General features: G+C 42.0%; 1 protein-coding gene and 1 long non-coding RNA gene across 4 annotated transcripts in view; both read left to right on the top strand.

Moving 5' to 3' along the window:
• IQGAP1 (IQ motif containing GTPase activating protein 1) overlaps nt 1-15,197 on the top strand; it is a 54,253-nt gene extending 39,056 nt beyond the window's left edge. For all 3 annotated transcript variants that reach the window (XM_086848617.1, XM_023933701.2, XM_023933702.2), the window contains 12 exons: nt 859-999; nt 1,119-1,203; nt 3,421-3,653; nt 4,403-4,535; nt 4,867-4,969; nt 6,425-6,560; nt 7,849-7,936; nt 8,258-8,470; nt 9,531-9,697; nt 11,352-11,474; nt 12,313-12,421; nt 13,988-15,197. In XM_086848617.1, the coding sequence (XP_086704743.1) occupies nt 859-999; nt 1,119-1,203; nt 3,421-3,653; nt 4,403-4,535; nt 4,867-4,969; nt 6,425-6,560; nt 7,849-7,936; nt 8,258-8,470; nt 9,531-9,697; nt 11,352-11,474; nt 12,313-12,421; nt 13,988-14,101 (1,645 nt within the window). In that variant the 3' untranslated portion in view covers nt 14,102-15,197. The remainder of the gene's footprint in view (nt 1-858; nt 1,000-1,118; nt 1,204-3,420; nt 3,654-4,402; nt 4,536-4,866; nt 4,970-6,424; nt 6,561-7,848; nt 7,937-8,257; nt 8,471-9,530; nt 9,698-11,351; nt 11,475-12,312; nt 12,422-13,987) is intronic.
• Nucleotides 15,198-16,110: 913 nt separating this feature from the next.
• On the top strand, nt 16,111-24,234 carry LOC111945776 (uncharacterized). The gene is made up of 8 exons (XR_015275923.1): nt 16,111-16,203; nt 18,829-18,922; nt 19,797-19,888; nt 21,167-22,247; nt 22,326-22,367; nt 22,462-22,626; nt 22,710-22,788; nt 22,870-24,234. It is a non-coding gene; the product is annotated as an uncharacterized LOC111945776 (long non-coding RNA).
• The last annotated feature ends 2,390 nt before the right edge of the window (nt 24,235-26,624 follow it).

The raw sequence follows: 26,624 nt of genomic DNA, 5'->3' as shown, positions 1-26,624 counted from the left end.
AAAGCTGCTCTTGCTGGCAGAAAGCATCACATTGCAGTTCTCTTGGTTCTAACATCTTTCTAATTAATATTAGCCACTGATGACAATTATATTGAGCTATGTGATCTTGTGTCATTCTGGTTTCTTCTTCTTTGGTGGTTGTGATTTGCAAGAACTTGAGGATTCTGTTGTGTTATTGGGGTATTTTAACGTACTTCAAAAAAGAAGCAAAAGCCATACAGATGAAGGAGTTCCTTCATATCTAAAGCAATCTGCAGTCATATACCTGTGCGTACTTCATGCAAAATTCTGGACATGTTAAAAACGCAAGTGAAGATGTGTGTTCAGATTCTTCTCTGTACATGAGATTTAGGCTACACCTTTATGAATTACCAGCTTCACCTGTCTGTGTTCACTGGAATACTGTGCAATAGTTTCAGCTGATTGAAAGAAAGATAACTATTCCTTCAGCAGCATGTTATATTGATTTTATGGATGCTGCTCTAGCTTCTGCTCGTGTCCGAGTTTTCATCATCTTAATACCCAAATGCATACTTTTCATTTTCACCAATTTGCAGTCTGAAGTACCACTATGTGCTGCGGATGATGCTTTTTTTGCCTAGTGTGCATGCTGTAAAAAAGATTCCATTTTGAGTTAGCTGGGTCTTTCTCTCAGTGGCCATTGCAAGGGAAAGTAAAGGAAGTAAAAGCAAAAGAATTTCAGCTCTGATGATGCCAAACAGGTTAATTAAAGGCAGTTCATAGCTTTTGGCAGTGAAGTGAATATAAGCATGTTTCTGTGTCAGACTATTCCTGACATTCCTGAAGTGTACCATCCTGAGTAATATTCTCCTCTATATGTCTGACTTGTTCAAATAGCAAACTGCCATATGATGTTACGCCTGAGCAGGCCCTAAGTCATGAAGAGGTGAGGACACGCCTGGATGCCTCAATCAGAAACATGAGGACGGTGACAGACAAGTTCCTGTCTGCCATTACTAGTTCGGTGGACAAAATCCCGTGAGTCTGATGCACCAGTGTTATCCCTGAGAAGTTGCTGGTGTCTTCATGCAGCATCTTATTATCTTCATCTTATCATCTTCTTGCAGCAGTCTTATTTGACTTTTTCTTTCTCTCAGTTATGGAATGCGTTTCATTGCCAAGGTCCTAAAAGACTCCCTGCACGAGAAGTTTCCTGATGCTGGCGAGGATGAGCTTCTGAAGGTGAGGATCTATGCACCTTTGTGAATAATTGTCGGCCAAATTGGCCATGGAAAGCACATCTCATTCTTCTCTCTTGTTAGGTCTATGTGTGGAGAAGAGCGCATGTAAGCCTATTAATTTTCCTCTCTGGATAGAAAATATTTCACATCAGGTTATTAATGTTAGGTTCACACACATCACTTGAAATGTTTTCTAACTATTGTTTAGAAGGAGGTATCCTGATACTTCTGTTTTTCTTTTAGTATCTTGGTCATTTGGCTTTTTAGGTTTCCTAACCTGGAGTTACTGTTGCTCCTAGATGGTAAACCTTGAGTTAACTAGTGTGATCACAGCCCACTGCTCCTTCCTTAAAGAGATAAGTTAGAAAGTCTGTATGCAAAATTCTGATATTCCTAATGCCTCATCTGTAGCACACTAGGATATTTTGACAGCAGTATATAGAGGCACTTTGCATGATGCCTAGTCAGTTTTGTATTTTGCATTTCAGTTGGTTTGGAGAACTAATAGGATGCTAATATTAGTTGCTCTTAGATTACTACAGCATTGGGGTTTTTGTTGAAATTTCTTTGGTTTTGTGGCTTTTGGTAAATTGTGAATTTATGCCCATGAATGCTTTACTTTTTAATGCAATATAGTTTGGTTATTAGAATACTTGACAACGTCTCTTTAAGCTTCTCTGCCTCTGCTTCATTACAAAATAATTACCAATCTGAATGCTGTTTTCTTCTCTCTTCTAGTTCTGTGCTTTCCCATTCTGAGACATCGGTTCTTTCTATGCAGGTGAATTAATTTCTTCCATCTGTAAATTTAGGTGGAAAACTGCAGGTTTTGTTAATCCTCAAAGGATTAACAAAAGGAAGCAATGTAACTGTCCACATGAATGTCAAAACTGCAGTTGTGCGCAATAGCTACTTGTAGATTTTTTTTTTTAGCAGCCGAATAAACCCATATAATATACTGTCCTTTTTGCCCTGCAAGTTCAAATGTCTTTCAATTTCTTCCATGGATTTTTTTTTTTTTTTCTTTTACTGGCAGTAAACAGTTTGACTGTTAATGGTCAGCAGACTGTTAACATCCAGTGGCATAATTTGTGAGAGTACAGCAGAGGCTTGCATAAAACACTTGTCAAAACTTGACCTCGCTGAAACCAGTTACTAATTTCTGGGTCTGCTTAGCAATGGCTAGTTTTTTTCCTCTGTGTTTTCAACTGTTTGTTCAGACCCCGGTCTCTTCCATGCATTTAAGTCACATGGCAAGCAGGTGAAGCCAAGATTCACTGACCTGGCCTTCTGCAAATGAGTATGTGGTGAGAGAGCTTTTGTTTTAAATCAGCATGGTGGGTTAACACCTTTTCATTGCTAGAGTTACTTTTGGCAAAATATCCAATACAGGGTAGAAGAATATCATGAGCGTATGGATATAATGTGATATTCTCTATTTGTAGTTCTTTGAAATATACTGCTGCTCACATTTGACTAGGTAAATTGGATTTTTGAAGCATCAAATAGCATTAGTTTGCTGTACTTCTGATTTTCTTACTTCTGGAACTTAAATGGTTTCTCACAAACTAGGGGTCTGTGCCTGAATATGTTGCTGGTTTACAGAAGAAAGCTTTTATTCTGAAAGAAAAAAGGTCTTTGGACAAATTTCCTCAGTTTAACTTTTTGGTGTGCCATTCTTCCTCCCTTTTTTTTGCTTTGTCAGAGATGGTAGCCAATGCTGCATGCTTATTTAAAAATCAGCTCTTGTTCCATACTGAAACTTCATTACTAGATTCCTCTATACCGTGGTCATTCTGCCCTTGCTCAGACTTACTCAATTGCACTTAATTCTCCTGACAGCCTCTGTCTCATGTTCACATCAGTAGCTCATTGGTAATTTGTATCACTTGTCATTTTTGTCATTAAATTTTTGTAAGTTGGAGTTCTGAATCTTTACGGATAGGAATATCTCCTGCTGTATTGTCCCGTGACTGGAAGTGCTCAGGCTTTCCTCTTTATTGACCGCCCTATCACATCCTTATGATTTTTTTTTTTTTCTTTTTTTTTTTTTTTCACCATAGATTTTTTGGGATGGTATGTGTTTCTATACAGCAGAACCTTTGTCTTGGAAAGAGACTTGCAAGGAAATAATTTATCAAAACACACAGTAGTTGCAATAAAATTCAGCTGGGTCCTGTACTGTTGTTTATTGATGCATTTCTTCTCTCTTTCCCAGATTGTTGGCAACATACTCTATTATCGCTACATGAATCCAGCCATTGTCGCACCAGACGCATTTGACATCATCGACCTTTCAGCTGGAGGTCAGCTGACGACAGATCAACGCAGAAACCTCGGTTCCATTGCGAAGATGTTACAGCATGCTGCATCCAATAAGATGTTCATGGGAGACAATGCTCATCTAAGCATCATTAATGAGTACCTATTGCAATCATACCAGAAATTCAGGTAGAAGACTTAGCTAATTAAGCTGGGGAGTTTGGCAGAGGGTAACATTGCAAGTAAAAAGGGAAAATAGTGAATTTAGAATATGGAAAATTCTGTCCCTGTCAAATACGCAATCTGTTAAAAAGGAGAGATTTCACTCCAGACTGCCACAAGCATCAGTGACAGTGGCAGATAAAATGTGTACCTAGAATTTATGAACAGTACGTTGTGTGTTAATGAGATTGCAAAGTCAGGAGTTTCAAGTGTCCAGAATAAAGGTTGCTTTTGCACATACGTACCATGGTAGTTTGATGTGAACAACCAGAATGGACATACATTATTTAGTCCTATGTGAACCCTGGTTCCACGTGAAAATCTAGTGGTGATCAGGAGTAAAGCAGGTTGGCATGTAGCTATTCATTCGTTAAAGCTTTCCTTCAAGAATTGTCATCTTATATCTCCTGTATTTTGGGAAATAGGGAACCAGAGATAAGTTGGGGGCACAGGCCGATAATGCAGTGGGACAGGAGAATGAGGTCACCGAAGCTAGTTCTGTCAATTCTGAAAATGAGCAAATGTCAACGTGGCCACTATTTTACTAGGCTGCTTCTGATGTGTTAACCTAAAGCTGACAAACTGTAGTATGCCACAGTGTACCACAGTTGAAAGAGGCGAGTCTGTGCTTGAGACTGTCATGGGGAGGTAATACTCTTGATATATCATGTGACTCTCAGGGAGTCATACTGACTGTTCTCTCCTTTGCTCTGAAGACGTTTTTTTCAGGCTGCCTGTGAGGTTCCTGAATTGCAGGATAAATTCAATATTGATGAATATTCAGACGTGGTGACTCTCACTAAACCAGTCATTTATATTTCTATTGGTGAAATCATCAATACACACACTGTAAGTATACATTAGTCACAGTTGCTCCTTATAAGCAGTGCTTGCAAAGAAAACACTGGTTCTGTCTAAAACGCGAATGTACCAAATACAAGGCTGAAAGCTGTCACGATTGTAGTTTGTGAGAGCTTGTTGATTTATAGAATCAAGTAATTTAGTAATGGCTTTAGTAAGTTTCTGTGGAAAGCATTTGAGTATGTGATATTGGCATAACTCTGAATGTTGACATTGCTACTTTGGAATTCAGTTATTTTTTCTAAAAGATACTAGTCTAAATAATTTTACTGTTTGGAAAAGGATGTAGTGTTAAAATGCAATTTCTCTGTTCATCTAGTTACTCTTAGACCATCAAGATGCAATTGCTCCTGAGCACAATGATCCAATTCACGAGCTACTGGATGATCTTGGAGAGGTTCCTACAATTGAGTCCTTAATAGGTGATCTAGTTTGTTCTGCTAAAGTAAAATGTGATATTACCTTAAACGACCTAAAGTGCAGTAAAGAAACAGTAAGAAGTCATGACAGCCTGTTTGGGAGGACGTTCTCTAAAAAGCAGCAGCAGATTTGTTGCAGTACATTTCCTCTGCATAACTTACAGCCCTGAAAGAAACAGGGGTTCTTTCTCTTCTCCCCACCCACCCCACGTCATCCCACTCTAGAAGTTTCTAGAAGACAGATGGATATTGATGTATTTTCTTTGTTCCATTACGCTGGAGCCATTTCTCTTTGCTTGTGTCCCTGTTCCAGCTTGTTTGCAAAGATCTGTCCTCCTTTCTGGAGATTTGTAGGTGTTCCTTTCAGAGTGCAGTAATAAGCGCATTAAAGAGCACTTGCTCCTTCAAAAGTCTTTGGCATGTGGACAAGTAACATTTTTCCCCTCCTTTAGAGTTTTTTCCATAAGAAAAATAGAATTTTATGTTCTTCTGATTGGGTGAAGAAGGAACTAATGCTACCAGTCTGTGAAAGTCTTCTGGAAACCCGAGCCACGGTTCACTGCTTCAGGATATAACACATACTGGAAAGATGCACAAGTTTTTCTCCTTCATTGGTTTCTATGTTGCAATTATTTGAAGTTTTTAGTCTGGGGTGGGGAGGGACGCGAACCAGGCGCAGTTGTTGGAGAGGATGCTCTGACAGCAACCCAAGCACTTCCCTTGAAGTTGCTTGATGAGAAAGGTTGGAACCTTCTAAAGGAGGGATTGTAAGCACATTTTCTTCCAAGTGCTGGCAAAGAACAGAATGTAAGAAACATTATCTGAACGAGCATAGGCCATGGGTTTAGCTAGAACTTGCCCTCCTTCCCCATTTCATTTCTCCTGTGTGCATTGTGTCACTGGGGCTAATATGTCAGAGTTAAATCTTTCTGCAGCCCTTTGAAAAATGGGGGAAAAGGTACCAACAATTGTTCTGGTGAAAGTTCATATGCAATTAGAGTAAGAAAACCTCTTTTTGATGGGATGGCTTACTTTGTTCAGGAGATGATTACAAGCTTGGTTGTTTACAAGGGCTTTGCTCTTAGATTGAAACATTCATTTTGATCAGGACACGGACATATGGACATCATCACATTTTTGTTTTGGCAGTTCAGCCACTCTTCTCAGTGAGATACTGAGATACAGTGTGGAATACATGTAAATCTCTAAGGCATACGAAGTGACGATTTTGTGGTGCTTTTCTGGACAGTGCATTTTCTTAGATTTGTTTTGAAAAAGTCTGTAATATATTCAGGATGATGTCTTTAAGAGTTGGTTTGGGTTTTGAAGTGTCCTTTTGACAGTATAGAAAACAGTCTAGTTTTTCTGTGATCTGTTATGTAGGGAAAAATTACAAAGTCCTAACAGTCAAGAAAGTAAAGGATGTGATTTAATCTATAAACTCTCTCCGCTTGGCAGGGGAAGGTTCTGGCAATGTTAATGACCCCAACAGGGAAATGCTAGCAAAGACTGAGGTTTCTCTCACACTCACTAATAAATTTGACGTTCGCGATGATGAGAATGCAGAGATGGATGCAAGGACAATTCTGTTGAAGTAAGTAGGGTGTAACTGCCTGGTATGTTACTCGAAAGAAGGAGCAAGTAGAACTTTAACAGTTAGTCTGCGTGTGAAAATAAGAGAATTGAGACGTCATTTAAAGAAATGTGGAAGGACTGTTACTCCAAATACACTGAGATTGTAGCCATGTCCTTTTCCATGCTGTAGTGTGACTTTTAATTGATGAAGGCTAATAACCTTTTTGAGAAGAAAAGAGGAAAGAGAGCAATGGACTGTCAGGGATTTTATTGCTGCCAGAATCTTTATTCTGGAAAACTTTTTACTGATAGTGACTCTTTGCTAATTTTAAGCAAATCCCTATTGACGAGATGTATAGAACAGTGACCTGACATTCAAATGCATTTTTACCTCCTCCTGATGCATTCCTTCTCAGATTCTAGATAATTTAATTGAAAAATCTTTGGTCAGCATGTACTTGACCTAGGCAGACAAGAAATCTCCCACAAAAAAATTATGTCTCCAAAAAATAACTTTAACCAGGCTTCTTAAAAGATACATCAGTGTTTTCCTACCCACCAGACAAAAGTGACATTGATTTCAAAAGTAAAGATTTACCAGCTGCACTGATAGTCTTTTAAGTTGGGGATGGTGAGGAAGGTGAATATGTGATGCAGTTTGTGTGATTCCAAAAACAATTCCAGCCTGACTGCAGAGATGCTATTTGGTTTCATTGTGTGGCTTAAGGATAGAAGTGCTTCAGAGTGGATACCAACTGTGGTTAAATCCCAGCTCAAATCAAGGAGCAACCCTGTCTATCGCTGGACTGGAGTTGAGATCTACGTTGTCTCCCATGCACATAAGAAAATAGTCATTTGGAGCTTTTGATACCTGTTATATATATAGATCACTGAAGCATGCTTATCGATGGATAATGTTATAGAGCTTTTCTGGTTGCACAAATGAGCTGTGACTTCTAACTGCTTGATCTTTCACCTTGAATGCAACTTCTGTGGTCCACGTGGCAGTACTGGGGCTACCTTGTAATATATGGGATAGCATCCTTGCTGTTTGAGGGAGTTCTGGAGAGCAAATTGTGCATATTACAGAGAGGAACCTTTCGGGGAACTGGTTTCCAATAACTGTCCAAAAAGTAAAGTGCTTCTCAGGCTTCTGTTCTGGTTTAGCCTATGACTACCTGAGTGCTCATCCAGTAATAATCTGGCTTTAAATAAATCAATAACATTGGTATTGTTTCAGAATAGAAAAGTATTAAAGGTCTTTCTCTTTAAAATTTTCCCTCCTATTCTCCTCGATTTCTTTGCAGCACAAAACGTTTAATTGTTGATGTAATCCGCTTCCAGCCAGGGGAGACGCTGACTGAAATTTTGGAAACTTCAGCTACCTCAGAGCAAGTATGATGCTGTTTATATCTGCTGGTTTTAGAGGGTGTACAGTGGAAGTAAATTGTATGTGTGAATGTTATTCCTGCAGTAGTTGCTAGAAACTATTTATGTAGAAGACCATTTTAGATGGTAGGTAGGCTTCTGTTGGTTCCCGTGTGTAGAATGTGTTCATCAAAATGCATTCATTCGAGTCAGTAGGGGAATTGCCAGTCAAAACTCTTTATCTTGTGTTATGCCAGAGATGATCAGACAATCTGTTTCTGCTTCTTTTTGTCTCCTTAAAATTGATCTGTTTATGAACTTGTAGTTTGTTTTTTTTTCTTCTTCTAGGAAGCAGAGCATCACAGAGCTATGCAGAAACGGGCCATTCGTGATGCTAAAACTCCTGATAAGATGAAGAAATCTGTCTCTGTAAAGGAAGATGGCAACTTGAATCTCCAAGATAAAAAAGAAAAAATCAAGGCAGGCCTGAAGAAGTTGACAGAACTTGGGCCGGTGAATGCCAAAAATAAATACCAGGAACTAATCAATGACATTGCAAAGGTATACAATTAGGTGGTTTCCTAGTAATCACAGTGGGGTTTTCCCAGTTTGTGGCTTTGTGAAACTGGCATGAATTTTGAGAAGGAGAGTAAGGTTTTTAGTAGCTAATTTATAGATAAAAATCATACCTTTTCTTGCAGCATTTCCACCTCTTGGCATCCTTGGGTAGTCCTTTATTTTTATACAATGTTTCTGGTCTCTCAAATTGTGTGCATTGCCAGGTTCTCGGGTACTTTAAGAAAAAATTTAATATCTTGGAAGGGAAGTCCTGATGTGTGATGTGTTTTTCTGTTCCATTTCACTAATTTAAGTAGTGCCTCTAGAAGCTGATTCACACAAGGAAGTTTTGGTCATAACTCTAAGACATCCTAACTCTGTTACTTTTATTTAAATGTGCCTGTTAAAGAATACCTAAACGATAGGGGGAGTTCCTGTGGAAAGCTTACAAAAAAGATCCAGTACTGTTGTACATTGCTGCAGTGACAATATATTTTATATCACGTCGTTTACTGAAAAACTATTCGGGAAATGGGACGTAATTAAACCAACTAAATAATCGCCTTTAGGGATCATGCGTCACAAATTAAAGTAGCTAGCAGTCAATGACTGTAGTGTTTTCTTGTTGAGATATTAAGGCAAGTGATGCTTAAAGGCTGACTAACAAAGAAAAAGAATGAAGTCTGTGTGCTGCTATGGTTGTAGTGCTTGGTTCGTATGATACTTTCCCTACCCAGTGCTGGCAAAATTGCTGCTTTCATATCATGGGCTTTCAGTGCCCACTCTAGTCATCGCAACTAGGACAGAACTAAAGTTTGAGAAAGCCACAAAAGGTGCAAGTGTACTGCTGTGTAGCATTGGTTAGTTCCACAAATAGTCATCACAGAGAAAAAGCTGTGACACTTGAACTGGGGCAAGTACAACTGAGTGCTCAAGCCTGTAGCATGAAGCAAGACTAAGCAAAATCAAATGGTGTGTTTCAAGTACACAATGGCTCTGGGACCGAACACCTGCAGAGCTCAAATGACTGTTAAGTCTCTGCCTGTCTTTCTCTTTGGTGTAGGATATCAGAAATCAGCGTAGATACCGTCAGAGAAGAAAGGCAGAGCTAGTGAAGCTGCAGCAGACATACAGTGCCTTGAACTCCAAAGCTACTTTTTATGGAGAACAAGTGGATTATTACAAAAGTTACATAAAGACCTGCTTGGATAACTTGGCCAGCAAGGGCAAGTAAGTGTCTTGGAACCATAGAACCATAGAATGGTTTGGGTTTGAGGGTACCTTTAAAAGTCATCTAGTTCCCACCGCTCTGTCATGGGCAGGGACACCCTCCCACAGGCCGGGTTGCTCCAAGCCCCATCCAACCTGGGGTGGAACAGTTCTGGGATAGGGCAGCCACAGCTCCCCAGGGCAGCTTGTCCCTGGGCCTCACCACCCTCACAGGGAAGCTGTTGACCACAATTCTTTGGGTGAAGTTGAGTCCTTATCCATTGAGTGGTCCATCTATCAAATCCATGTCTCTTCAATTTAGATATAGGAATGTTTCGTGGAACGTTGTTGAATGCTTTTCACCAATACAGGTAGATTATGATTGTCAGATACTTTTCCCTCATCCAGAAACGGTGTGTTAACCCCATTGTAGCAGGTCACCAAACTGGCCAGGCGCCTGAGTGAAGGTATATTGGCTGTCACTGATTACCTCCTTGTTTTCAATGTATCTTTGCATAGTTTCCAGGTCATTCTTGCCAGTCACGGAGGTGAGACAGACTGCGTCTTCCTTATTTTCCTTTTCCAGTTTGTAGGAGCTTCACTGGACTGCCACATTTTCTCATATATGATGGATAGTGGCTTAGCCACTTCCTCCACCCAACACATCTCATCAGGGTCCATAGACTTGCACACCTTTAGGTTCCTTAGATGGTCTTGAAGCTGATGACCTGAAGTGAGGGGTTCCATGGCCCTAGAAGTACCTCATACATGTTGTATACATACAAGCATGTGTTGCTGAGAAGAACCATAATGTTGTCTACTCAAAGCTCCTCATCCAAGCTCTTCCCCACAGAGACAGCTTTAGAGAAGGGGTCTCAGCAGCAGTAAAAAAATACAGGGAGAGGTCCTTGCCATGAATGGGGTCAAAAAGACAAACTTGAAACACTTTCTGATCCCTCTGGGAGAAGAGTGCAGAGAGTGCAGTGGTATGAAGCTTGTTGTCCACATATGCACTTGCTGCTCAGTCAGTCTGTCCCGTCATCCTTCTTAGGAGTAGAGAATGAAAATAACATAGTTACCTACAAAGAAACACTTGATCACAAATTGTCCCCATTTTTGTGCCAAATGAAATCAATTGTTATAGTGTTAGACAACTCAGATTTTCTGGGCAAAAAAATAAATTGTTACCTTCTCCAGTTACATGTGAGAATACGAACCCTTTTCATTTGCGGAATAAAAAGACAAGCAAGTTTTTGAGTAGTCTCAGCTTTCTCCATGTCATTTGTCATTAGACCCCATTTTGCCTAATGAGAGATGATATTGCGTTTTATGAAATACCATACGATTATATTTTGGGTGGGATTTTTTTGTTTGGTTGTTTTTTGTGATGATGATGATGATTTTTTTATTATATGATTATTAATAATAGCAATAATAACATTTTCCTGCTTAAATGTTATTGGTAAATAGTAGAAAATTAAAGATTTGAACTGGGCTGCAAGTGCTTTGTAGGTAAACTGACTAGTAGAAGTACCTCATTATCTATCATTAGTCATAGTTCATTAGCTGTACTGATTCTATCCCCTCTTTCATATAGGATGAATTTTTACTGCTCAAAATGTTTTTACTTGTTTGAGTGACCTTCTAATTTGTTTCATTTGTCTTTTTTCCCCAGAGTCTCCAAGAAACCTCGAGAGATGAAAGGCAGAACCAGTAAAAAGATTTCTCTGAAATACACAGCAGCTCGACTTCATGAGAAGGGAGTGCTTTTAGAGATTGAGGACCTGCAAGGTAACCAGTGAGTATCTTTTTAAAACTCTTTAGGGCTAAATAATCTTTTTGGAGGAAAAGGAAAATAGGTATGCTGAATTATTGTCTTTTTCTTAGAACTAGTCTAGGTGCTGATAGTTGAGGACCAGAAATTTTGAGACCTGTTTGAGGTTGTGTCACACTGTCTTGCAGTTTTGTTCTTGGAATTGTAATGTTGTGGGTAGACTTAGCTGTTGAAGCTGAAAAGGTTGTTTTGATGACCTAGGCTGGCGTCCCTAGGGCCAAGAAACCTTGCATAGTGATCACTCTTCAGTTCTTTTTTTCTGGTTGAAGCAAAGCAATTCTTTGAGAAGTGTAACATGACTTAAACATGACATCATCTTTCCCCCAAATCCTTCTCTGCTACCCCCACAGTTGTGGAAGGGTACCTCCTTGGGTGAATTATTATGGTTAATAGCTTTCATTGTTGAAAAATGAGCCTAATGCTAGTCTGAGTTTCTCCAGCTGTAGTTTGCTAGCCTTGAGAAGCTGGCTGTTACTAGAACTTGTTCAATTCTGAATCATACTTTGTACTCAGTGCACTAAATGAGGCACGAATGTGTAGAACTAAAGTAGACTGCTTAGACTGTACGAACTAAATTAAATGACCCTGTTTCCTGCTGCACTTGTGTGACGATGTGATTTACTGGACATAGAATCTGTTAGGCTTCCGTTCATCGTTGTATTGAGTCTGGTTGGCTTTTACGGGCTCATTTCAAATGGGGGTAATAGAATAAAGGGTTAAGAATAGAATTCTTAGAAATTTATCTTTACATTTCATCTCATACGTTCCCTCCCTGTGATTTTTAATTTCTCAAATTTCATAGGTTTAAAAACGTGATTTTTGAAATCAGTCCAACAGAAGAAGTAGGAGATTTTGAGGTTAAAGCAAAATTCATGGGTGTACAGATGGAAACCTTTATGTTACATTATCAGGTAAGAGGTGACCTATTTGTGTCTGGCCCTTGCCAGACTCTTCATCAAAACGGCAATGACATGTTTTTTGGCTAGACAGTCTGAAAAATGCTCTCAAAAATAACCCATTTGTTGCAGGTGAAATAGATGCAAGACGTACAGGGGATCCAAACTGCTTTTTGTTTCTTCCCAAATAAAGCCTGGTGTCAGTCTGTGTACTTAATTACATTTACACATACACAAAACAAATACTTGGGTTTTCAATATTTTCCTGCTCAGAGAATTTCCTCAGAGAAATTTCCTCAGAGAAAGTGTAGAGAGCTTTGGAGTCTGTGACAGCAGGCACCTGGGCTTGCGTGTGATGGCTTCAGCCAGTCATTATCTATTGATATTCTTTTTGCTACCCTATGCTTACCCGTTTCTTTCCAGTTCTTAGGTGCCCTCCTTAGGTGTCAGGCTTTACTTAGGCCACCAGAACAGGTGTGCTGACTGACCTTCTCCCAAATGGTTCCCTGTTCTTTTTTCAGGGCCACTAATGTTGCAGCTGGTGTCTCTGTACCTTTCTTCCACTTCTTCACCCACCCCCTGTCCATCTTGGTCTTTGTTAGGTTTGTTAGTCGTGGAAGCCTCAGGCCTCTCAAAACAGATTGTGTGCAGGAGCTCCTTGCATTGCAGTTAGCCCGCGCCGCCTAACTGGCTGCCTGGATGGACAGCTGCCTCACACCTTTTGTTTGCTTTGAGGACTCCCCGAGTTTGTTTCGGTCCTAATCCGTCAGAGCTGGTTCTGAACTTGTTGGTTCATGGGGCTACCCACAGCCACTCATTTCCAAGGCACGTGGTCTGCTATACCACTGTGCTTTTGTAGCAGTGCTTTGCATATAAAGCAGATGTTGTCAGAGGACAGCAACAAGGGACGCAACATCACACACATCCACCCACATTCCCACACCTACCCACCTTGTTACCTGCAGGAGTGGGATTGCTGAAAGAATGTAATCAGTGAGATAAAATCAGTGCAGGTGCATTGCTGACAAAGCAAAGTATAACTAGAAATACTGCCTATGTAAACACCTCAGAGATTAAATTGACATCGTATGCATTGTGATAATGAGATGCCGTTTGTTTTGCGGCCCTAGACTGAACTGCTGTAAGCTGCTCCCCTGAGATGTGTGGCAACTAAAGATTTCAGAAAGGGACACCATGTTACCAGGTTTCATGGGTACATGACAGAATTAGTCAGATAGGAAACCTAAATGTTCTAAAAGTTACAGCAACTTTTTGGCTACTGTGCAAATGACAAGGCTGGAGATGGCTAGATCTGAAATTTGGATTACTTAGAATGGTCTTCTATTTCTGCTCTCTTTCGTATTTTATTTTTTTTTAACCCGCTGCTTAAAATAATAAAGATCTTAAAATGACTGTTTCTTATACAGTAAGAGCAGCTCTTTAATGAGCCTCTTGCTTTTCCATCTTATGCTATGTGCTTTTTCATTGATATTCCTTAAGATCCTACTGTACTACGGGGTCTTTTATATTGTCTGTAAGCTCTTGAGGACTCCTCACTCATTAAGATACGCTTCTTGGCAGGATCTCTTGCAGCTGCAGTATGAAGGTGTTGCTGTCATGAAGTTGTTTGACAGAGCAAAAGTGAACGTCAATCTTCTGATCTTTCTTCTGAATAAGAAATTCTATGGGAAGTAACGGACCTCTGCCAGCAAGTCTGTGAAAGGGGAGATGGATAGAAACCTGCGCCTACAACTTTTCATAATGTAGTGATGTATCAGTATATTCCCACCCTGTGCTAATTGTATCAAATGTATTGTGAAGGAGGACTAAAAACCTCCTGGGACTTGACAGCCCTGATTGAGTGTGCAGGGAGTTGGTTACTTTTTTTATTTATAATCTTCAGCTTTGAAGATCCCCTTTAAAGACGTTAATTTACAATGTATGTTTGTGTGGGTTTGGGAGTTAAACTAATTTAGAGTATACTTAGGTCATCTGAATGCTTAATTTACCTAATCGTGTGCTTTGTGAGGCTTGAATTATTGTTGCCTTTGCAAAGAGGACGCTGGCAATGTAGAGAGGTCTGTTAGCCTCTTCTTAAGAGCCAATAAAGGGTTGCAGGTGTTATTTGGACTCCAGTTATTCTCAAGCAGTGACGACCAATATAAAACATGGTCAAGGTCCAGGTTACCTGTTTGCTTGCAAACTTGCATTGGTTGTGGTGGCAGAGGCCAGTTGCTAGGATTAGAACTACTGCAGTCAGGGTAATCAGTAAGCATCGTATATAGTTGCTGAACTATTTGTGATTATGTACTACAGCCACATATAGCAGATTTAGTGTCTCATTTTTCTTGATTTGCTTCTGTTTATCACACTGTAGTAATTTACACGTGCCCCCCTTAAATGGAGGGACCGTGGAATGTATTTACTAGGGCTTATAGATGAAAAAATTTTTGTGGAAGGGGAGGGTAGCTGAAAAAATGTCTTGTGACACATTAACTTTTAGTGTTGCTTGCAAAGCATTTGAAATGTAAAATTCACTCTTTTTTTTTCCAATTCAGAGCAATGTTGTGTATATCTGTCTCTGACGCAATAGATGTTTTCTGCCTTGGACAAGACTGCAGGTGGAGCCCATCTCAAATAGATTAGCTTTTAAAAAGTTAATTTTTTCTAGCTACACTTAAGTTTCTGTTTCTTTTATTATTTCATGGGGGTTTTGTCTGCGCTTTTTCACAGTGGTGGTGGTGCTGGTTGTTCTGCTATATCCAATAAAAATGCAGAGACTCTTAAAAAATATAATCTGACCTTTAAATTAATTTGCTTCAGCTGTTCCCTCAGTTTTTCTCTTAACTTTTTTTTAAGGAACGTATCTCCTGCAAATTTCAAGTTGGCCTGCTTGCTCACGTAACCGTTCAGAGTTTACATGAACTGTTAGATCTACACTGAGGCAGTTCTTTCAGCTTAGATCTTTTTTCTCATGAAGGACACTCCTAGTATTTGGAATGGCTATGTCACTGAGTATAACTTTTCTGCAGTTCTCTTGGAAGGAAATACATAAACTTGCTGGTGTTTAGACTGCATTTAAACATACTCTAGTGTTGGTGTATATCTGGTCCAACCCGATAACAAAAATAGTTTAACAAGCCCAAGAAAGATGGAGCACATCAACCATTTAGCTTTCACCTCATGTTTTATCAGAGCGTTTATGGCCCTGCCAAGAGAGGGATGTTAATTAGTGAGTCCCAAGCTGAGCTGTGACAGTAACCAGTTCTGTTTGAGCTGGTGGTTTTTTGACACTTTCATTAGCCACACTGTCGAGTAAGTCCTGGGGTTTATTCCTGTTTTTCTTTCAACTTTATATCCACCTTTCCACCCCTTCTCTTTGTGTGTCTTTTGTGTTCCTTTTTTGTCCTGTGCCATCCCCCTGGCATTCCCTTTTGCTACTTCAGTCTCTCTTGTTCTTGTTTTTCTTTCAAGAAATAAATACTCAATATTTATTTAATACATATTACTCTTATTATCAATTACTTACTATTATTGATCCCTCTCCTATTCCCAGCCCCTGATACTACCTGGAGGAGGTGAGGGGACCTTTGGGCAAGTGCTGGGCTAGAGGCCTCAAGTGTCCCCAAAGTTGTGCTGACATTAGGGTGGGTAGGACAATATCTAGAGACATTGAAGTGATAATAACTGACTTGTGGTCTTATCAACAGCCCTAGGTTGCAGTGAGAAGCAGGAGCAGCTTTCAGCCACCAGTAGTGGGAAGCTGAGGAAGCAGAGCTGGAGCAGACAGAAACATGGTAGGGTTTAGGGTAAAACTGTTGTGGGGCTGGGATAAGGAATATGGAGCTGGGATGCGAACTGCGTGGCTGGAGCTGAAATCAGTGTAACGGCTGGGATAGGGCCTTGCAGAGCTGTTCCTGCAGTAAGGATGGTCAGGTTGGGGCTGGAATGTGGGTTCAAGAGCTAAGCTCAAACCACAGAGAGCTAGAGCTAAAACAGAGATCCTGCCTGGAGAGCCAGAAAGCAGCATGATGTGGCAATGCTGGGAAGATGAGGAGGCAGAAGCGCCGCAGCACAAGAGCTGGCAGTCAAATAAAGCTTGTGGGACTGAAGCTGAAATCACTGGGGCTGGGATGGGGACTGCTGCAAACACTGTTCTGAGGGCATAGTGACTGTACATGTGGGAAGCAAGCATAGAATGCTACACAACGGGGCAGGCTGTAAATACAGTAAAGATTGCTTTGGGGTTGGGATGGGGTTGGAGTGGCATTTCTCGGCCTAGAGGTGAAACCTCAGAGCTGGAACCAAGAACAAAGACCCTTTGTCTCAACCTGGAGCAGCTTCACCTACCAGAGAGGGGGAAAAAGAAGCGGATGTGGAGCTGGAAGAAGAGAGCTTGCAGTGAAATAAAGCTTGTGGGCCAAGAGCTGAAATCACTGGGACTGGGAAGGGCTCTCCAGGGCAAGAGCTGAAAACACTGTGGGCTGGGATAGGGACTGATAATGCGATTGCCACTGTAGGATCTGCGTGCTGGAATCACTGTAGGCCTGTGATGATGGATGTTGTGGCTGGGTCCTGTGACTGGAAATAGAACAAGATGGGTAGGGGCAAAATAATGGGACCGTAACATGGGAGCTGAAATGCTGGCAGAGCTGGGATTTTGCCTGCGTCTTTGATAGCCACTGTAGCGCTGGTGCTGAATTCACAGTGGGGCTGGGACATTGACTCTGGGGTGGGCTTCTAGGCCCTAGGGTGGGAGCTGAAATGTTGCCGAGCTGGAGACAGGAGGAAGATCCTGCTCCTTCAACCTGGGGAAGTATCAGCCAGCAGCATTGAAGACACACATGCATCTGGAGCTGGAAGAAGAGAGCTTGCAGTGAAATAAAGCTTGTGGGCCAACAGCTGAAATCACTGTGGGGTTGGGATAGGGACTGATAATGGGATTGCCACTGTAGGATCTGTGTGCTGGAATCACTGTAGGCCTGTGATGATGGATGTTGGGGCTGGGTCCTGTGATTGGAAATAGAACAAGATGGGTAGGGGCAAAATAATGGGACTAACATGGGACCTGAAACTCTGGCAGTGCTGGGATTTTGCCTGCGTCTGTGATAGCCACTGTAGGGCTGGAGAGGAAACCACTGTGGGGCTAGGACATTGACTGTGGGGTGGGTTTCTAGGCCCTAGGGTGGGAGCTGAAATGTTGCCGAGCTGGAGACAGGAGGAAGATCCTGCTCCTTCAACCTGGGGAAGTATCAGCCAGCAGCATTGGAGAAATACGCATCTGGAGCTGGAAGAAGAGAGCATGCAGTGAAATAAAGCTTGTGGGCCAAGAGGTGAAATCACTGGGGCAGGGAAAGGGTCGCTAGATCTGGAGCTATAATCACTGGGGGGCTGGGATAGAGACTGATAGTGGTATTGACACGGCTGGGTGAGATAACTGTGGTAGCATTCATATGCTGAAATCACTGTAGGTCAGTAATATTGATATTGTGACAGTGTCAAAGGGCTGAGGTGAAGGGCAAAAGGTCAGGGGTCAGTTGTTAAATTGAAAAGTCAGGGATTCAAACTTCAAGGGTCACATGTGAATGGTCAGTGTTCAAAGATCAAGAGTAAAGTGTCCAAGGTCCAATGTTATAGGTTAATTTTCCAAGGTTATGTGGTTCAAGGACAATTATCAGGGAATCAAACTTCAGAGAGCTAAAGTCAAGAGTCAAAGGTCAAAATTCAGAGGTTAAGAGTAAAAGGTCAATGGGAGGTTGCCAGGGATTTGCAGGGAAGAGGAGTATTTATAAACTTTATCCATATTTCCGTGTAATTCTGGGTGTTTGGATTTCATTTGTGCTCATCAGGATAAGCCATAAACAAGCCCCTGAACTCTGCATCCATGTGTCAAGCACTTCCACAGAAAGGCAAGTCAGCAGTGATTCTCGAGGAAAAATTAGAGGTGATGGCTTATGATCCCTGGGGAATTACATTGGGAATTATGAAACTCAAACACATGGAATTGTGGAGGTGGAATTCCATTTTCAGCCTTGGGCACCAGGAGGAGGAGAGGTGTCCTCATCCATAGCAAGGAAAGCCTGGTGCCCCAGTGTGTCAGGTGCGGACAATGAGCTGTCCAGGGAATGAGCAACAAGTTCCTTCTGCCTCTCCCCTCACCCGTAGGATGGCAACAGCACAAACTGAACTGTGAGGTTGATGAGTGCTCAGAGTAGCTCCAGGTGTGAGCAGTGAGGTTGATGAGTGCTCAGAGCAGCCCCAGGTGTGAGCAATTATGGTAAAGAATGGGTGGGTCCTGCCCAGGGCTATTTTAGGGGGAGGGTTTAGCTCACTTTGCTTGGGCATGGAGCAGTTGGAGAAGAGGTGTTTATGGTGGGCTCCCTGGGGGTATCTCGTGGAATGATACCGAGACCATCTCATAGGATCTGGGAGAACAGCTGGATGTGTTTGGATATGGAGCATTGCTTAGAGGTGTCAAGGCAGATACCTTTGTGTCTGGAAGCAGCATTGGAGCAAGTAAGCCAGTGTGAGTTCGCAGTGGGGCTTTTCTCCTTTTTGATTTCCTCTTGCCAGGGAGCGACAGAGCCATGTGGAGGAGAGGCAGGTTCAGGTTTGAGTTTAGTGAATTGGTCTGATTATTTTTTAATAGTTGGTGTGATTTGTTGTGTGGAGTTCAATAGAGTTGTTTTTTATTTATGTCTAACTTTGCTGATGTGATAAGAACTGTTAGTGAAAGAGCATAGCATCTGTTTTTGCTGGTAGTTGGTTGTACGGTGTTGGTTTTGTTTGTGTTGCCTGTTTTGGGTTTTTTTGTTAGTGAGATTAAAGTTTTTATTTTGGGGTTAATTTGTGATTATTTTAAAGATTTTAGGGCAATTTAGGTTTTTGATTTGGGGGTGCTGTGATGAAAGTACTGTATTTATTTTATGTAGTATTGGTGGTGTGGATAGAGGGAATATTTGTTATGAAAATTTATTTTAGTATTGTTAGTTGAAATGTTAGGATGAGTTGTGTTTCAGTGTTGAGTCTTTTTGAGGGGGTTAAGATTTTTTTCCCTTGGTTAGTGGAGGTATTGTGATTTTATTGATGACATTGGTGGGAATTTGATGCTGTTTGTTTTTTGGTTATTTTATTTTTAGGAATATGATTTTTGTAGTAGGCTTGGAAGAATTCACTTTATTTCAAGACATACTAGTTTAGTGATGTAAAGGTTCCCATATTAACTCGTCAGTGTCTTAGACTTTTTTTTCTTATTTAGGTTTTCCAGAATTTACCAATAATTTAGCAATCTAGCAGGGATGGCACCCTGTTCTTGAAAAGATGGCCATGGAAAAACCTGCGTCTAATAACACGTACCTGATGGAGGGCAACAATTTTGCCGTTATTACAGGGCCAAATACGAGTGGCAAAACAATGTTGGCATGGAACTGCTGGAGGAGAGGAGTTTCTGGTGGGCTCCCAGTGGCATCTGCTGGAGTGACGGTGAGAGCATCTCATAGGGTCTGGGGGAGCACCTGGATGCACTTGGACTTGGAGCACTGCTTAAAGGAGGTGGTGATGGACAAAGCTTTCTGCCAGGAAGCAGCACCTGAACAGCTGAGCCAGTGTGGATTTGCAGGGGTGATCTTTGTCCTTTTCCCTTTTGATTTCATCGTGGCAGTCCCTCCCCGGTGCCCTCAATTTGTCACAAGAATTCCAAGAAAAAAAGGCTGAGCAAACAGTGAAAAAAAGGGGTATAGGTAAGGTGGAGTTCAGGTGTACCCCACCCCAAACCCTAAACAGCAGCCCTAACAGCGCTCCCGTTTCCTTGAGACAGCTGCAGGCAGGAACCCTAAAGCAGCAGAGTGCCAGAACCCACGAGAGGTGCAGGCAGTTTCCTGGTGCTAGGGCCAGCCAGGAAGTGATAGTGGGGGGACGATCCGCAGGGTTGGGGAAACAGGGGGTTTCCCGCCCCGCCCCACCCTGGGCTCTCTGTCCCTCCGCAGCCGGGGATTGCTCCCACCCCTCCTCGAGGCGGCGGTTGGTAAGGCTTCGTGCCTGGCCTCCGCAAAGAGTTCGGCTCTGTCAGCCTCTGCCCTGTCTCAGGGCCAAACTTAGGTAGGGTAGGGAGCAACTGTGGATTGCCTGGTCCGGGCTAAGGGACATCTCTTGGGGCCTATGGATAAGGAGCATCCCCGGTTGCAAGCGTAGGGTTGTAAGTTTGTAGGGTTCAGCGGGGCAGCTTGGCAGTGACACAGAGAGGCTGAGGGAGGGCTTCAGAGGTCAAGGGCTCGAGGGCTGGAGACAAACAGTGAAAATAAAAGGGGTACAGGTTGGGATATAAGGTAGAGTACAGAACTATTCAAACCCTAAACAGTAGCCCTAACAGCGCTCCCGTTTCCTTGAGACAGCTGCAGGCAGGAACCCTAAAGCAGCAGAGTGCCAGAACCCACGAGAGGTGCAGGCAGTTTCCTGGTGCTAGGGCCAGCCAGGAAGAGATAGTGAGTGCTCGGGCCTACTGCTGTCGTATAAGCTGGGGTTTCTATACTTGGGGTACACTGGGCTCCCTGTCCCTCACTGACTGGAGAGTCTTCCTCCCCTCCTTGAGGTGGTGGTAATTTGGCTGTGTCAGCCAATACTGCTGTGAAGCAAGCCTCTGCCTCCCTGTGGGGTGAATTGTGCAGCCCATGAACCTGGGCATTCTCTAGAGAAGGTAAGTGCTGGATTTTCACAGATGTGCCACTAAGATCCTGCATTGATATTTGGTCTTCTTGGTTGTAGCTGACGGAGAGACGACAGCCTGGCGATGGCAGGAACTTCCCAGATAGCCAGGCAGCCTTCCTTGGCGCTTCGTGTGGATCCTCCCCACCGGGCATGCAAGAGCTGAGTCGAAGGCTACGACCTGCGGAGGGGATGAAAGCGGGGTGCCGGGACGGGACATGTGACCTGGGATTTTTGAGTCAGCTTTGGGGACGGGGAGGTCCAGGCTGTGGCCCCTTAGGCCGCACGGTGGGAGAGCCTCACTTTTGTTCACAGTGCTGAGGTGTGCAGGACAGAGCAGCCTCGGGGCGCGTCGTGTCACTTGTCCGTCGTGCCTTCTGTGTCTTTTGTGCCTCTTGTGTTGTACGTGCCTTGCCCTGTCTCTTCTGGGGGCTTGCCAGAAACCCCAGCATCACACTTATAGCATCTCCAATCTCTGGGCTCCTCGGCTCGGCATCTCTCAGAGGCCTCGGAATCGCGTCTCTTTTGAAAAGCATCCGATCGGATGTCTTTTAGACGTCTTGTTCCGAGCTGTGTCAACAGCCGTGCGCCGCGAGGATCCATTGTTGCGGCTTAGGACTTGAAGAAACGCAAAGATAGGTAGAGGATTGCTGCCATAAGATTCTTGGGCATCCGTCTTGGCGGTTCCTGGAGTTTGTCATTCCGTCAGCATCTTCTTCCTCCCGGGTTCTGTGAGCTTCATCAGCTCGCCTTCATTCTCACCCGGCTCATCTCGTTCCGCATTCTCTCAGTCCTTGCGGCCGTTCTTGTGGCCCAGAGTTTTGTCTCCCCATTGTGTCCCCTCGTCTGTTGTCTGGTGTGTCACGGGTGTCTGGGTGTAGTTGTCCCGGAGCTGCTCTGCCCTGCTGCCCAGCCTGGCTGTAGGTGTAAAAGGCCAAGTCCCAGGCCCCTGTAATTTGACATTTGTGATGTAGGGTGTGTAGTTGGGGTCTAGAACGTATTCCTAGATCAACACAAGATGTCTGGAGCTGTGAAGTTCCCCTGCAGCGCTTTGACTTTTGTCTCAGCTTTCTTTCAGATGCGGATGGATGAAATCGGTGGCCGAGAGCCCCAGCCAGGGTAAGGGGGTTCCCACAAGAAGGTAAGTCAATGTTTGTCTTTGCAGGGCAACTGGAACCGGTCACTGTGTTACAGGTCTCCTCTTTGTCTTTATTTTTAGGAAATAGAGCCGGCCAGCAGCAGTCAAGGTGAAGCGGGCAAGGTGAGCGTTGACCGGTGGAGGGAGGCTGTTGTTATCGCTGGGCTCTCAGTTTCTGGTGCGACGCCAAGCGTCCCTTCTTGTTTGCGTGCTTTAGGCGGTCCAGTCGCGTTTCGTCGAGACCCCGTCAACCAGCCGGCCGGCACGCCTGCTTCGCCGCTCCCGTGAGCCCTGCGGAAGCGTTACAGGGACCGCGTGACGGAGCCTTTTCCACGTAAAGGGGCCGTGGGGGTGGCCTTCAGGAACGGGCCGAGGGCTTCCCGTGAGTTGGGGATGTCAGGAGGAGGAGCGAGGGCCTGTTCAAGTTTCAGCAATGCCACATCACTTTTTTTTCTCTTAACTCAGGCGCGCCCTGCGACGACAGTGTCTGGTCCCGGCGTGGCCGTATCGTGGGGCCTCAGGACACGGCCGTTCGCAGGACACCGTGAGTAGCGGAATTGTCGGGTTTTGGCCGATGCCCTGCGCAGCAAGATCAGCTGCTGATTTTCTGTTTTATTTTTTGTAGCTGACGGAGAGACGACAGCCTGGCGATGGCAGGAACTTCCCGGATAGCCAGACGGCCTTCCTTGGCGCTTCGTGTGGATCCTCCCCACCGGGCATGCGAGAGCTGAGTCGAAGGCTACGACCCGCGGAGGGGATGAAAGCGGGGTGCCGGGACAGGACATGTGACCTGGGATTTTTGAGTCAGCTTTGGGGACGGGGAGGTCCAGGCTGTGGCCCCTTAGGCCGCACGGTGGGAGAGCCTCACTTTTGTTCACAGTGCTGAGGTGTGCAGGACAGAGCAGCCTCGGGGCGCGTCGTGTCACTTGTCCGTCGTGCCTTCTGTGTCTTTTGTGCCTCTTGTGTTGTACGTGCCTTGCCCTGTCTCTTCTGGGGGCTTGCCAGAAACCCCAGCATCACACTTATAGCATCTCCAATCTCTGGGCTCCTCGGCTCGGCATCTCTCAGAGGCCTCGGAATCGCGTCTCTTTTGAAAAGCATCCGATCGGATGTCTTTTAGACGTCTTGTTCCGAGCTGTGTCAACAGCCGTGCGCCGCGAGGATCCATTGTTGCGGCTTAGGACTTGAAGAAACGCAAAGATAGGTAGAGGATTGCTGCCATAAGATTCTTGGGCATCCGTCTTGGCGGTTCCTGGAGTTTGTCATTCCGTCAGCATCTTCTTCCTCCCAGGTTCTGTGAGCTTCATCAGCTCGCCTTCATTCTCACCCGGCTCATCTCGTTCCGCATTCTCTCAGTCCTTGCGGCCGTTCTTGTGGCCCAGAGTTTTGTCTCCCCATTGTGTCCCCTCGTCTGTTGTCTGGTGTGTCACGGGTGTCTGGGTGTAGTTGTCCCGGAGCTGCTCTGCCCTGCTGCCCAGCCTGGCTGTAGGTGTAAAAGGCCAAGTCCCAGGCCCCTGTAATTTGACATTTGTGATGTAGGGTGTGTAGTTGGGGTCTAGAACATATTCCTAGATCAACACAAGATGTCTGGAGCTGTGAAGTTCCCCTGCAGCACTTTGAGTTTTTTCTTAGGTTTCTAAGCATTTTATTATTTGCTGCCCAATGTGGGGTTCAGAAGAGTAAGGAAAAGCTATGCTAATTATGTTGTGTTGGTACTTACTGTGTGTTGGGATAAAGGACTTTGTAATGGTGTTACTTAATTCATGTCTCTCAGGGTCGAGGCCTTTATGTTGTTCTAGTCTCTGAGCTTTTTTGAGGTTTTAATGCCTTTCTTGTCCCTAAGTTTATTTTCTTATCCAAAAATAACTCCAATACTGTCCCTACTACATAACTTTCACAGTAAAAGAGCACAGATTAAAATAGCTGTTATGCTAAGCTCAGTAATAATGATGGATAAAAACTTTATAAAAGTACTGAAGTTTGTACCAAATAGCTTTAGTTTATTGTTTCTTTGGCCTACCCTACATCCCAATCCCAGTAACATGTTTTAAAAGTGTATTAGTAATTATACCCAGTTTATTGGAAGAGGAGCTAAAAAACCCCACTACACTCTTTTTACTAATAATTCATACCACATCATAAAAGTAAAACAAAACACAAAAAGCTACATAAAACCTAACACAACCAAATCTGCTTAAAAAAACCTCAACAACTTACTAAACTGAAAACCATTCAATGAGCCCTAAGCATTACTAAGAACAACCTAACCAAATTGCTACCTTCTAATTCATAAATAATAATCAATGCTCTATAAAAATAAAGACCTCATTAACAATAAAAAAATTAAACTACTAAAAAATAAGAAATCACTACAAAAACTAACTACCTTTAAAATCCATCATATAAATATTCGTATCCCCAAAAATACAACTAATAAAAACCACCAAAGCAAAAAACAGGTACATGCAACTACAAAAAAAAAAAAAATCAAAAATAAACTGCAATTAACCATACAGGAACAATTTGGTTTTAACTCAATAATCTCATAATACCTTGAATCATCAAAATAAAAATACTATCTCCAAATAAACACAAAACCAAAAAATAAATGTAACCATAAACAATATTTTTCACATTATCCCTAAGTTTAAAACATACTACAATCAAACAAATGAACCCCCTCTAAGAAACAATAATCCAAATAGAAATATAAGAAACCTAACAAATTAGCTACATTACTGTACCCCAAACACACCAAAATAAACACTATATACTCACAATAATAAAAAAACATCACTAAATAAATAAAAACGTACCCTATACCTCACACTGCTACTCAAAACATCATCCTTAACCTCAAAAAACAAGCCCTTTAAAAACATAATACCCCTAAAAAATTAAATCAAACCATAAAACTCATTTCAAAAACAACCTTATCAACACCTAAACTAAAAAACATAATATTCAGTAAATATACCATATCCCCTACCATGCACCAAGTACAAAAAAAAAAACCAAACCAAAAAACTATTAAAAACCTTCTTAAAAACATTAAATAAAAAAGTCTTTCAAATAGTAAAAAACATCTAGCAAAAGCCACCTAATTCATTAACACCCCAAACTCCACCAAGCAAACTAACCCTACCCAATCTAAACCCTGACATATCATTAACAAAACCAAAATCCCAGTAACAAATAAAAAAATGTATTTAAAAAAGCAATTAAAATCAATTCCAGGTTAAATAGAAAAAACTCAATAAAACTGTCTTAACTCAAAAACCAAATGACACATGATAAATAATACGAAAAAATAACACAATATGTACCTCAAAAAAAATCTAAGCATTAAATAAAAAATATGTATAAGCCTCACTTTTTACTCAGTATCTCTACTCTTATCTGTCTATATATATAACTAATTTCCAAAAGAAACAAAACACCCCACACAAGTTATTTTCAAAAACAACATTCATTCCCCCACATCTTTCTCCAAACGATATTATCTACAACAAAACAAAAGTCTCCCTTACTCTGAATTAATTTTTAACAAACTAAAAAAACAAAATTGTCCAAACTATATATATTTTTTCTTTCTCCTCTATTCTAATGTACTCTAAACTAAAACCCAAAGACCAAAAACTCACACATCCAGCCCTTGGGGGTCTGGGCCTCAACACTTTGCAACACCAAAAAAACTGATATATAACTAAACAAACAAAACTACAACAAAAACTTTCTAAATTGACCATCTCTTCAAACAACAACTAATTTTATTATTTATTATTCATTTTTTTATAATTATAAATACTTTACTCATTAAATAAAGATTTTTTTCAATTTTCCTCCAAAGAAATCTCTTCCCAAACCAATTAAACAAAATAAAAAAACCACTTAAATTTTCTTTATTAAAAACCCCGTTCAAAACTTTTCTCCCAAATTTACCCTAAACCAGGAAAAATATCTACTGTGCAGTATACATATATCAATGTAGTATATAAATATAAATTTGATAAAAATAGACATTAAAAAAATGTTTGATTACCATTTCAGTTAAAGGGGCTCTTTGGTGTTTATTTGGTTAGAGGTAGAGCTTTTAAATAAGTAATATAGAAATTAAAATGTACAAATCTATAATAAATACATTAAGATATAGATATAAAAAAGAAATATAAGTAATATAAACATAGACATGTAGATTAATATTCAATATGAATAAGATATGTATAGATGTTATATATGCTTATATGTTATATATGCTGCTTCACCCCCTACTGCAAGGTCACGGATGACAGCAACACCCCTGCCATATTCACCAAAATCATGTTGCCAATATTTCTAATAAATAGTACATACATCACGGCAGCCATGTAAATCCACCAC

This window comes from Cyanistes caeruleus, chromosome 13 (genome assembly GCF_971803275.1).
Source record: "Cyanistes caeruleus chromosome 13, bCyaCae1.hap1.1, whole genome shotgun sequence".
Lineage (NCBI taxonomy): Eukaryota > Metazoa > Chordata > Aves > Passeriformes > Paridae > Cyanistes > Cyanistes caeruleus.
Note: the sequence above shows the minus strand (reverse complement) of the source record. Positions and strands in the feature narration are given on the sequence as shown.